This window comes from Lates calcarifer, linkage group LG1 (assembly GCF_001640805.2).
Source record: "Lates calcarifer isolate ASB-BC8 linkage group LG1, TLL_Latcal_v3, whole genome shotgun sequence".
Lineage (NCBI taxonomy): Eukaryota > Metazoa > Chordata > Actinopteri > Centropomidae > Lates > Lates calcarifer.
The window spans coordinates 17,269,702-17,282,562 of NC_066833.1; the positions used below are offsets into that span (position 1 = coordinate 17,269,702).

The following is a 12,861-nucleotide window of genomic DNA, read 5'->3' on the forward strand; positions in this document are numbered from 1 at the left end:
CTGAATTGTCTTGAATTAGTACTTTTTATTTGCCTCTGTTTAAATTACCTGTATTTTCTCATTTATTGTGCTCCTCGTGTGCCACATCCTGTTTGTCTCTGGTTCCACTTTCACATTAAATCCTGTCTCATGCTGTTCTCCAGTTTAGATGCCATAAGGATTAATCCCCCCCCACACCATTACATCTCAGACTGTGTTTACACCTCACTCCCAGAATGCCTTGTGTTAGATAACAATAACATCCTTCTGTTCTTCCTTGTTTGCGCCTCACCTGACACTTTCTACACACTCTGCGTTCACCAGTAAGACGCACAGTATCGTGCTGCGTGCAACTGCTTGTGTGTTGAAAGTGAGGGAGCTGCTATTTAATCTGCTCAGTCTAACTGGCTTTCATTGTGGGATATTTGAGTAAATCTTGGTACAGACCATCTGTTGGACAAGATTTTCTTTCTCCTAATACTGTGGGATATTAACCATAAGCTGCTCCAAACAGAAAGCAATGCACCTGGATTAATGATTAACTTCTGATTGCTTCTATTTTTTTTTTCATTAAGAAGCCATACTTGTGTCATCTACCTGTTAATGACTAATAAGAACTTTGTTATTAACAGAGATTGTTGATCACTGAATGAAAAAAATTTAAAATTTTTTGTTTAAATATTGTGACATTAATACAAGAAAAGCATATCTGGATTCGTATGTATTTTGATACATTTGATACATAGAGGCATAGCATGTTATGCTTGAATCTGTTTCATCCTAACTCCTCATTTGAGATATGTACAGTCTGCCTTACCCCCAAATTATGTTAAATTTATAACATTTAACAGTTATATGGTCAGTATGCCTCAGTAGCACACAGACTGAACTATGCATGAGTAGACAGAAAATACACTGAGTGGTGTAAGTCAGTGATTCATTTACAGCTTTTAAAATAATGCTGGACTTGCAGCCGTGACAAGCAGAGTGTGGCTTTTTCGCCTTGCGTTGGCCTCACCTCAGGCCAGTATGGGCTTGTCTCAGGATCTCTCAGTGCTCAGTTTCCTCACTGCAAGTCAGAGCCTGACCATGATGACACACTCCCTCTGAAATCTCCTTCACTCACCTGCCTTGGCGCCAGGCCACTGACCCAAGTGTCACTGTAGTCATCACAATATGTGATGACGGCTTGTAATCGAGGTGATATTTTCCTCTCCATGCAAAACGTGGTACCTGAACATTTTGGTTCCCTGCCTTGTAGTGAATAAAACTAGTGTCAGTTTGTTAACACTATGCTGTATGTATCACAGTGTTATCACTAAGCCTGTGTTGGCCTTGGCAGCCAGCAGGTCTGCCTCATGTTTGTGATTTGAATGAGGTTTTGGAACTGTGAAAATACTGATAGCTGGGTTCTTGTAACTCCAATTTGTATATGGTCACCTCTTCTTCCGCTGTAGTGACTCCAGTGTTGGGAATGACTGTTTCTGCACTAAGCTGCTGGAAATGACACGCATGTGACAAACAATGGCTGCATTATGCCAATGAGTGCAAGGAGGAAAATACTGCCTGCTGTTTCTATAGACTATAGGGTCACACAGTAGCAGTATAGTCACTGAAGGAAGAGCCAGCCACTCTGTGTATCTTCAGTGAGTAACAATTATGTCACTATGTGTGAATAATCCATGATTCATTCAGTATATTTTATTGTTCAATATTATGTCTTACTTCATGCTTTTTCAGATTCTGTGAAATGTTTCTCAGGTTAGTATCATCCTCTGCCTGTAGGTGGCAGTAACAGCATTCATACACTGACATTCTCCTACCTTTCACCTCTGAGGGGAGCTTTGCGATGCTTTGTGCATGTGTGTGTGTGTGTGTGTGGTTATATGTGTACATACATGGGTGAGCAGTATTTGAACAGCTAGTTTCTGCTTCCAGAGGCAAAAAATTAAACTGAAATTATATCGTTTTTATAAATCTTTTTAATTGTAATGCTCCCCTGTATGGCTGTTTTATTGTGTATTTCAGCAGCAATCAGCAGTTCCTCATTTATTTTCCCAAGAAAAACAAACTTGAAGACCAGGCAACTGCATTTTATTTATCAGAGGTCAGTTTTGTGATGCACCAGATTGCTTGAACAAGCAAGTTTTTCTTTTTTTTATGAGATTACATTGTGTTGTGTTTATGGTTAGTGACGCCAAAACTCTTTTGGCAGGGGTGAGAGGGTGACTGCAGGCCTTCTGGGCTTGGCAGTGCTTCAGACCATCTCTGCTGGTGCTGCAGCATGAGGCTGTGGAAAGCCACTGTTTGATTAGCAGCATCCATTTATGATAACCTGGACCCACTGCAGAAATCTCACTCTCTGCAGACCCAACGGAGCCACATATAGATCCAGTGTATGGTGTGTGTGTGTGTGTGTGTGTGTTTGTGTGTGTGCACCCGTGTACATACTTTTAATATACGCCTGTGTCCTTTGTGCAACATATACTTATTCTGCACCACAACAAAGTAAAGGAAGTGGTACCCCTCAGGAAAATGGGTCATTTTCTTCTCCTGGGATAAATAAACCATCCCAAAATACCAAGTAAAAGGAAGAGGATGTGGCCCTTGTTATATTTGTTTTGTAACATTTTAAGATGGACAGGATAACCTAGGTTTCAGCTCCAGGTCAAAGAGAGACTAATGATGAGTCCACTCTGTTGTCCATTGTGTCATGTATAAAGTATTTTTGGGTTGTTAAACACAGCATCTAAAATGTGAAGCACTTGGCTTATTGAGATTCCAGGCCTATCTATGTAGCCCACCCACATGTGTAACTGTAGGGCAGTACCCAGATAACTTTTCTCTCAAACAAAAACCCTTGAGAAACTAATTCTAATTTTTTACTCCAGGAAACAGCACACTTGACATTTTCAAAAACCTCTCATGAATTAATCATGCTCCTGGCTTTGTGCTCCAACAGTAAAATTTTACTTTTTCCATTTGTGTTGTGTTGAGGATCAGCATTACTCTGACAAATACCCACAAAACTCACTGTGGTCCAGGAGTTTTGATTGAGTTTGAAGGACAGTGGGCAGCGAGAGGCAGCTTTGTTATGACGGTTCACACACACACATCAGCAGGAAACAGCCACTTCCTTTCTGGAGTCCCTAGAGAGCTCCAGTTGGGAGCCAACCTGTTTTATCGGCCCTGCGCTGCTGGATATGTGCGTGATGTCACTGCGGTGCACCACATTGTGGCCTCTCTCTATACACACACACAGAACATACACACACACATCTCTCCCCGCAGAGCCACACAGCAGACCCTGGGCATGGAAACATGACCAGCTGCGTACTTGACCTTCATCCTAGAGAGGCTCCTCAGATGAGATGCCAGCGCCTCTTGACCTCCCCCTCTACTCCTCTGAGCCATGCAGAGACATTTCTGGCTATGTTGTGCGTAGGATTGTCCGCTGCTTAGTGCGAAACTCAAGTTGACCCTTCTGTGTCCACATGTGTTGGCTTTGATGTTTTTAATTTGGCTCCACCCACCACTTGCTGTTAACAGCTGGAAATGGCTGCATTAGTACAAGTGGTGTTATTTTGGGGGTCACTGCAGGGCGGTGATGGCGTCCATATGCAGCAGATGTTGTGACTGTGCTTGGTGAATCCAGGTGGAGAAGGGAAACACTTTAATTTGCTGTTTTGCCAATAAGAGATCTCTAAGGATGTCAGTGTGGTGCTGAGAGATGAAAAGAGAAATCAAACCTGGTATGTTTGAAAGGTTTGTTTGTTAAGGAGAAACTTATAGTTCTTTATAACCAATAATGAAAGTTTTTGTAATTTTGTAAAGAAGTACCAATAAATTTCTTTTATTGTTTTCAAATGCATTCTGGCTCAATTAATGGATTACTCAAGTCATTTATTAAGTGAAAATGCCCCAGATTCTCTGGTTTCAGCTTCTCCCATATTAGGTTATGGTGCCTTTCTCATTTTTATATCAATGTAAACTAAATTTCTTTGGTTTTCGGACAGCTGGTTTGTAAAATAATGCACTTGAAGGCATGAACTCAGGCTCCAGGAAATTGTGATAGGATGTATTCACTATTTTCTGACATCATATGAATTAAATGATTACTCTGTGTATGTAGAAAATGGAACATAGATAAATCGATAATGAAAAGAATATTTAGTTGCATCTCTTTATGCAAAAAAAAGTATCTGAATGTATTATATACAGTTTAGTTGATAATTATTTCAGTAAAATTAAAATAAAAAGTAAAAAAAAAAAAGTTCTAACAATACAGACACCCTTAGTCATATGCTGATATTTTCCAGAAACATATGGTTTAGTGCATAGTTTGAAGACATAAACAATCAGCAGCATTATCAGCACATTATGGGGTCATACTTAATGCCATGCCAGTAAGTGTAGCCCTCTGCAAAGAGTGAATCCTTGCTGTGGCTGTGTAACAACAGCAGCAGTAATCCATGCAGCTTCACACACACAGCAGACCGGCTCTTATCTCCTCTACAGCTGCTGCAGATTTGAGCAGAGCTGTGCAGCATGGACTCACTGAGCTTCCACATCCCACAGAGGGTCTTCACAGTAGAACTTCTACAGATTGATTCACGCTGTGCCTCGGCACACTTTAACCCCCCACCCACCCACTGTAGTTCTGACTCAAGATTTAGTATGGCTGACACAGTCCAACTGTGTACTGCTGGCGGCTGCTGTACCACTTCATTTGTCAGCTAGAGACATGCACAGAATAGATGTCCTCAAGCTGAGCAGGGGCACAGGAACATATTTCATGTCAGACACGAACACATATAATCTTATATTGATTATACTGAGGCAGTGTGTGTCACAGTTGACTTGAGATGTGAAACTATTTATATTGTAAAGGATATTTTTGTGAGGAGGCTTGTTGCAGACAGTGCTGTCTGACACATGGGCAATAGAAAGAAACACTGCCACAGCTAATGATTCAGCAGTCTCCTGTCTGACCTCAATAATTCATCACCAGTAGAGTATGTGGTAAAACACATCACTCAAGCAAACGCGTGGGCATCTAACTTCTGTTAGTATTGTGCCCTTTTTTCCCATCAGAGTTTATCTCTACTGTTTCTATAAAACGAAAGGAAAAACAATATAGATCACTAGTGCTACAAGCTGCAAGCTTCAGGTTTAGGGAATCCAATGCAGTACCCTCTCAGCAGCCTCACTACATTGTTGCAGACATGTCTTCACGTGCACAAGAAGAATTTGTGTCCTCAGGGCAAAAGATTTACAATCACCAGCTGTGACACTTCAAACAATATCTGCTTGTAGTCACGAATCATTGCCCATTTTGTCTTGCTCCTGTTTATGTTGGTACTCATTCAGTAATAACTGGCAATAACTGACAGCTGTTAGCTGTTTTTTTTTTTTAATATTCATATTACTCAAACTAAGTGTAACATTAACATATGGGCTCAGACAGCCTTGTGGCAAAATCTTAAATTGCACTTAAGGGCCAAAAAAGAAGGAGCTCAAGTTAAAGAAAATCTGTGTTGCTGCTAGCCTACATAGCCTCAAAAAAGGATTTATGGATTTATGACTTTGCAGTTTTGCCAGTTTTACACAAGATTGCTTCTTGTTACTCTATATAGTCTAAGCCTAAAATCCCTCTTTGCAGCAATGGAGGGATGGAGAGTGGATCAGAGGTGTGAGAAAGGGGATAAAGCAAAAGATGGGATGTATTTCCTAACAGATCAATAGGCATAATCAGAGTCTTGCCCCCCCCCGTAACCCTCTTTTCCCTCTCTCTCACTCAATCCCCTCATCTACGGGCTCAGCTGCTTTCCTCTGCAGCTCATCTAGACGTACACTCGAATGTAGTTCAGTGTGTCAAGCGCTGCTGAAATATTAACACAGCAGCGAGCAGGAATGCGTGCAAGCATTTATGGCATAGTGCGCCATCATGATGTAAGGGAGCACTTCACTTTCTCTGTGTGTATTGATGTGTTAATGTGTTATGCATGTGTACATATACCTCTGTACCTTTGACATAACTTAATGAAGCAATTCTGAAATGGTCTGTCTTTAAAAAGAAGTTTCTAGACAGATGCCAGAATTATTTTGCTACAGAATTAAGCATTATGCAAGTAAACACAGCTGCTGTCAGGGACATACTGTATTTCAGTAGCAGGTACAGGGCATGTACATACCACTGTGACAAGTATGCTTTTTGACAATTCCCTGTTAGGTCTTAAAGAGTGTGAGACTTCCAGCTGCAGGAACGGAAGAGACAACAATAAATAAACCAAAATGAACACTGCCCTGTTTCCTTGTCTTCTCCCCCTTTTTTCTCATTATCAGGGGAGCCACAGCAAGTGTTCATCTTTGTAGGTCTGGTAAATGGCTTATGCACAGTTTTGACACACAAGTGGATTCATATGCTGGGTTTTGCTAATAAGGACTTAATTAAAAGGAAACTGGCTGACTGTAGGAGCAGCAACACAAAAGAAGTAGACAAAATGAAGTGATTTTTCAAGGTGTTTTTCAAGATTTCAGACTGTACTACATTTCATGTTTTCCTGCTTTTATGTTTTTTCTTCCTGATCACAGTCCAGAGACATTTTAATCAAAAGCCATGCTAGCGGATGAATCACTCCTTGGCATTTCAAAAAGCCTGTGTATGATCAAATTTGGTCGTTCCACTCTCGATATATCTGTGTACTTGGCAGAGTAGTCAGCCTGTGATCAAGCAGCAGCTAATCTTTTATAGAAAAAAAACTTGATGTCTTGGCCTAAAACATTCAAATCCTCCCATGTCCTTGGTATGGTTTGTAAACCGAGATTTCTTGGCTTGAGTCAGGTCACTGGGTTTTCCACTAGATTTGGACATTTAATTTTATTTCAGTAAAAATTTGATATCTTGTTTGAATATTTAATTTGTTTTGTGAAGTATTAATGGTCTGAGCTAACATATTTTTCTATTTATGCTATATTTTTCTTGTAACCACAGGCTGCTGACTGCTGCATGTTACATCCCATCTATTCAGTGTGATTCATTCACTTGTTCTGCCATTGGTCCTGGTTTCTCAGTTGAACTAAATAAGCATTCAGCCATATTGCTGTTTGCCTGACCATGGAATCAGACTCTCCCTCTGGATATAAGACTGCATTTAGTATAACCCACTTATTTCACAGTTATTCATTTGGCTCTCTAAAGGAGTCTCATTTTGTGGAGTTAAAGTCAAAGATGGTTCATTCATTTCAAGTTAAAGCTGCAGTATGCAAATGTAGAAATGAAAAGCATAAAGATAGGATAGGATTTGGAAATGCACACAGGGGCTCAGAGGAGCAAGTGACTGAGTAAGTGAGACAGATGCACATACAAGCCTGCGTTGCAGCAAAGCTCAGCATTGGTTGAAGCTGCAGCAGAGCTCACGCAGCATCCTTCACCCCCCCCCCCCCCATCCCTCGTTCTCTGCTCTACCTCACTCACTCACTGTATCTCGTCTGCTGACTGAGGTATTCGTGCAAGCACAGAGTGGGGCAGTTAGGAATTACAGTGAGACTCTTTTCTGTGTGTGAATAGATTCACTCTCCAGCCATCCTCCTCGGCTCTCCTCTCTGGATCCTTTTGCCCGAACACCAGCCCTCTCTCCTCGGGTCAGAATCTGTGGATTTGCGGGGTCAGAGTTAAATCATGGACCAGGGAGGAGCAGGAGACGATCGAGGAAACTGGGTCACTGGCAGGCTCTCCTGACTGATGCCTGTTTGGACCTGGAGGAATGGGGTGCACCACCAGCACCGTTGTGATTGATGGGCTGCGTACTGTGTTAGAGAGGAACTGTAGTGGCTACATCTGTAAGGGAGCAGCTGAGCCCATTGGGCCATCTGAGGCTGAGCGAGCGCTGAGTCGGAGAGAGTCGCGTGTACTGACACCGAGAGTACTTAAGGTGTGTGTGCTGACAAAATATGTATAGTATTGTGCTGTTCATTTCATTCAACTTATCCATTTGTATTAGAGATGAAAGATTACTTTCATTCTCAATTAATCAATTATTTTTGTTTAAAATCAACTGATCATTTTGTCTATAACATATCAGGAAATGCTAAAAAGAAACACCTATCACATGTACTCCAAGCTTTTATCCAGCCAACAGTCCAAAACCAAAAGATGTTTTGTTTACTTTGATATAAAACAGAAAAAAAACAGTAAATTCTCACATTTTGAGCAGTGAATGTTTTTGCATTAATAAATGACTCAGTTAATTATTTCAGCTGTAAACAGTGGCTCATCTTTGGCATAAAGGCTGCTTTCAGAGTAGTTTACCTGCTCAATCAGCCATCTCATAACACTGCTGTATCGTAAACGTAGTTATTAATTAAAAGATCAGAGCAAATCAGAAAACAGAGAAGCAGCAAATAACCTTATATGAGACACCAGAAGATGCAAGTGTTTTGATTCATGAGTGAATGATCTAAATTGTTGTGGTTTCTGTCGACCAACTAATCGATTACTGTTCTAAATGTTTTAGTACGAGCGTATACATGTGCGGTATGGAGTTGTTTTAAATGTTTAAAACATGCACATACTGTACATTGTCAAAAGGTGTGCATTGAATCTGAAATGCAAAGCTAATTATTTATTCTGAATTCCATCCACAAGTTTTTCTATTAAGAAGTGCGAAACGTAGGACATGAACATTATAAATGATTTAGATAGTAGTAATATTAGAATATGTGCAGGTTTACTGAGTGCTGACTCTTCCTCTGTCAAGGAAACATCTCCATTTTGACCTGTAACTGCTGGTGGAGTTTCATTTTACTGGTGCTATTGCCTTTCATATTCAACAGATCATAGATCCAGCAACAGAAGCAACACTTATCCTCCTCCTCATTTCAGCGCTGTGCATATGTATCCGTGAGTGTGTTAACAGTATAAAATGTAGGGCAGTAGGAGGGCTTGATCTTGCCTCTCACTAAGCACTGCATGGGTTAAAGCCTCTGTGGGTAGGGATGTGGGTGAGAGGGGGCAGGGGCGGACAGTGAGCTCTGTGTCTGCTGGAAATCAATCACAGCTCTTCATCTGTGAACCGTCGGGCTTGGCAGGGCTTCTGCTGCTCCGTACCAGCTTGTCTTGCCCTTCTTGTTCATGTTTACTCACTGCTGTGAGTGTGTGATGTCTCCTTCCCGTCGCTGGTTCATCAGATTCACAGCAGAGAGCTGAGTGACAGTGGCCCAGGCTGAGAGCAGGGAATTAGGTCAAGGGCATAGTTGCTTCTCTTGGCTCAGGGATGGTCTTATCATCCAGACAGGGTCAATTAATCCTCTGTCAGCATTTAGCAGTCTTTCAAATCAATTGTCAAATGTGTGCAGGGGATGTGGTTTGCTTGACACATTTTTGTCAGAGTTCAAGTGCATGGAGCTTTGAAACTGGCAAAAGACGGTAAAAGGTTATCAGATGAGTCAAAATATAACTAATATGTCAGTGAATAATAAATGATAAACATAGAGAGAAGAAATAAAGATATAGTCTGACCTTGACCTACCATCAGCTGATTAAATTAATTCAACTTGATTTTATTCTTATAGGCTACTTGCTCATTTTTTGTATTATCTACTGGCTAAAATGCTTCCCCTGCTGTTACAGTCATTAGTTTCAGTTCTTCCAGGGTATGTGTGTTTGCTAGCTACCTACCTGAAGCTAACTTTCTTCATTAAACTACACAAGGCACTAAGCCTACATGTACAGTAATGTTAATCATACTACTGCTGAAGTTTAGTTGTCAGTTTCAGGATTCCATACCACTGCAGGATATAACTTAAAGGATTCACCTCTTGGTTTATGGACACTGACCTGTGCTGCTATTGGGTAAAATAGTTCTCTCTAATTTTTCATCACTATTTGCACCTTTTTAATCCATTAGAACTGGTTATGAAAAAGATATAAACCATTATGTTTGCCCTTTTAATATCTCCTGATTGCAGCAGGTCATTATCTCTGGGAATTTAAAACAGAGAATGGGGTTAAAGGCCAGGCACACACTCACTTACGTGCACACAATCACAGACAAATCTGTCTGTGGGAGGCAGATCTGCACTCTGTAGGCATGGAGTAAGTAATTACACTGCCTGTTTTGGCTGTTTCGCTTTTCTGTTATTTTACTCACTGATTGCAGTAGTTCAGCCTTTTCTTGCCTTTAGAAATAAAAGTCACTGATTTGAGGTGATACAGCTTTTGTAATTCAACAGTGTCATGTTTCATTCTTGTTCTCAAGAAAAACCTCCAGTTTTCGTGTCGTCATTCCTTGCTGTCACAAAGGTTCAGCTTCCTTCCTTTATTTTTATTGAATGTTTGAGGCCAACAATGCTGTAACATAAGTGCTGTAGTGTCACTAGTTTTTTATCAGAGGAATGTTGTTGCAAGAAAGAGAAAGTGATGACTCATCAGCTTGCCCAAAGATGAAAGTGCCTTTCATCCAATGATGTTTTGGGAGTAATGCTCCTAACTTAGACCTGTGAGTCTTCTGCTTCCAATGAGCCATGCCTAATGAGTCAATTATTCTATGTTTATAAGTTCCTTGTGTTGGGGAGTCTATGAAATACCAAACCTAAGCCTGCATGCCATCATTCAGAAACTATTTACAGATGAAATTCATTTAATAGATACAATAAAATGACTAATGCTCTCTCTTCCTCCTTCATGGAGATGTCTCATTTCAGCATGAATGTTAAATAATGTTGGTAATAAATGAATAGATGTATTTATTTTCTACAATTTTACCTTTTCTTTAAAAGATTCTATATTGTTTTTGCAGTTCATCGTCATTTATTTATCAAAAAATCAATGCTGTTTTTTGCTTTTAAATTTATTCATATATTTATTTCAGCATTTTTTAAATATATTTTTCCTTTATTTTATTGATTGATATATTTCAGTATTAAGTATTTATTTACTTTTTAGTTTATTTATTCATTTATAAGTTATTTTTTGGCCTCCATATCATAATTTGCTGTATACTCTGTGAGTACATATCTTTGCATAAGCACATAGTCTGTTATGCCAGTGTTTTCTCTTTGATATCTGTCTAAAGGTGGAACATATCACAGCCAGCCTTACATACAAACCATGTTCACCCTCACATCCCTGAGGGCATTAGACGACTAGTACGATCACCCTCCTTACAGCTTTCATGTCTTGGCCTAATGGATTTACAATAAAACAACAGGACACTTTGCTCGGCTACAGGGTTGTTTTTCCTGGTGATTGCTCCCTACTTTTGAGACGTTTCAGCCATCCTGAAGTCGCTCTAAGGCTTTCAGACGTCACAGCATTGATGTGTTTGTGCACTTTGTGTGTGTGTGTGTGCTCACTCGCTGACTGATACATGGGACCATTATCTCCAGCACTCAGGCTTATGTACTTAAAAGACAGTCCGGCAACAGCAGTTTGATTTTCCCACAGATTCCAGGACTGCATCTTTCATATTTGATACTGTTAGTTACATTTAAGGCTTGTACTGATCGATAAGGCTGTCTTAAATTTTTGTTCTTAATCTGTAATAGCCTTTAGTATTGTAACAATGATACATTCAAATGCTGTTTTATTTTCTACCTCTGCTGTGCGAGACAACTGTCTCTGCCTCATGATTACATCCTGTTATTTTTGATGCCATTGTATCCCACATCCTACTTTAGTGATGTTATTAACAGAGAGTGTAGCCCTAGCACAGTGTCATTATTACCTCCATATTAAAATCTCATTCTAAAACTCTCTGGGGGATGGACTGAAATCAGGCTGCAGAGTGGTGGGTCCCGGTGCTGCTGCTGTAGCAGGGTGACGAAGGGTGGGCCGTGTTTTTGTTATATTCCAGGTTACACCCTGTTTTGCTTTGGCTCATGCTGGGAAGGCCCAGTGATTGCATCAAGCCCTTGTTATGTAACTGAGACGTCCAGATATGTGTGAGCAGTATCTTTCTCACTCAGGAGAGTTTTTTAATAATTGTGTTTTTATTAAGAGGCGACAGCAAAATTAAACACTGTATACAACATATCCTTTTATTGGCCATTCCTTTGTTTTTCTTCACACAGAACCAGGAAAAAAAACACATAAGTAGTCGCGCATCGACAGCATCAAGCAAAAGGAAAATGGGAGGGAAAAGGGGCAATGAATCCACCACACTCTCCCCAGATTGGACAACTATGCTCACTGGAGTACTGTTGTCTACTTGATATATCTTACACAGTAGTATACTAAATCAGTTTTTTTGACAAATGCCACTCTGTCGTCTAAGGTTTGTTCAGCATTGCCTCAAGGCTTGATATCATCTGGTGTGGAGATGTTATAGTAGCTTTATGCCGCTCAAACCAAATTTGACCACGCAACAACATTTCAGTTAAATATAATTTATATTCTCTATAATTGTATATAAATTAATTACAGTGTTTGACTCTTGTGCAAGATGGTATGACAGTAAATCATGATCAGCTCCTTTGTTAGTATTCTCCTCTCAGTACTGTTATGAGTCAGTATTATAAATGAGTCAGTGGTGACGCAAAATTGAAGCAAACAAAACACTTAAATGGCTCCAGAGGATAGCAGCAAAACCTTTTAATGAATTAGATTTCAAAAAATGACATTTTTGCCCAGTTGGTTTATGCCTGGTTCCAGATTTCTGAGTCACTGCCCACATCTCTGATTTGTTTAGCAATTCTTATGAGTGAAGTGAAATTAAATGGCAATTCAATGTAATTATCAGGCTAAGGTGTTTTTTATCCCAGGTGTATGCCTCGCAGAATCACAGACATGGCACCACAGTGTGCAGTCATTAAAGAAACAACCTCATTTTGCATATATGTACTACCTATCTGTTTGCACTGAGTGGAGAGAATATTAAACAG

The 12,861-nt window shown here is 40.1% G+C and overlaps 1 protein-coding gene across 1 annotated transcript in view; it reads left to right on the plus strand.

Moving 5' to 3' along the window:
* Positions 1-7,500: 7,500 nt before the first annotated feature.
* zmp:0000001200 (dedicator of cytokinesis protein 9) overlaps positions 7,501-12,861 on the plus strand; it is a 54,778-nt gene continuing 49,417 nt past the window's right edge. Inside the window, exon 1 of the mRNA XM_051071193.1 lies at positions 7,501-7,913. Coding sequence (XP_050927150.1) covers positions 7,746-7,913 — 168 coding nt within the window. The 5' untranslated portion in view covers positions 7,501-7,745. The remainder of the gene's footprint in view (positions 7,914-12,861) is intronic.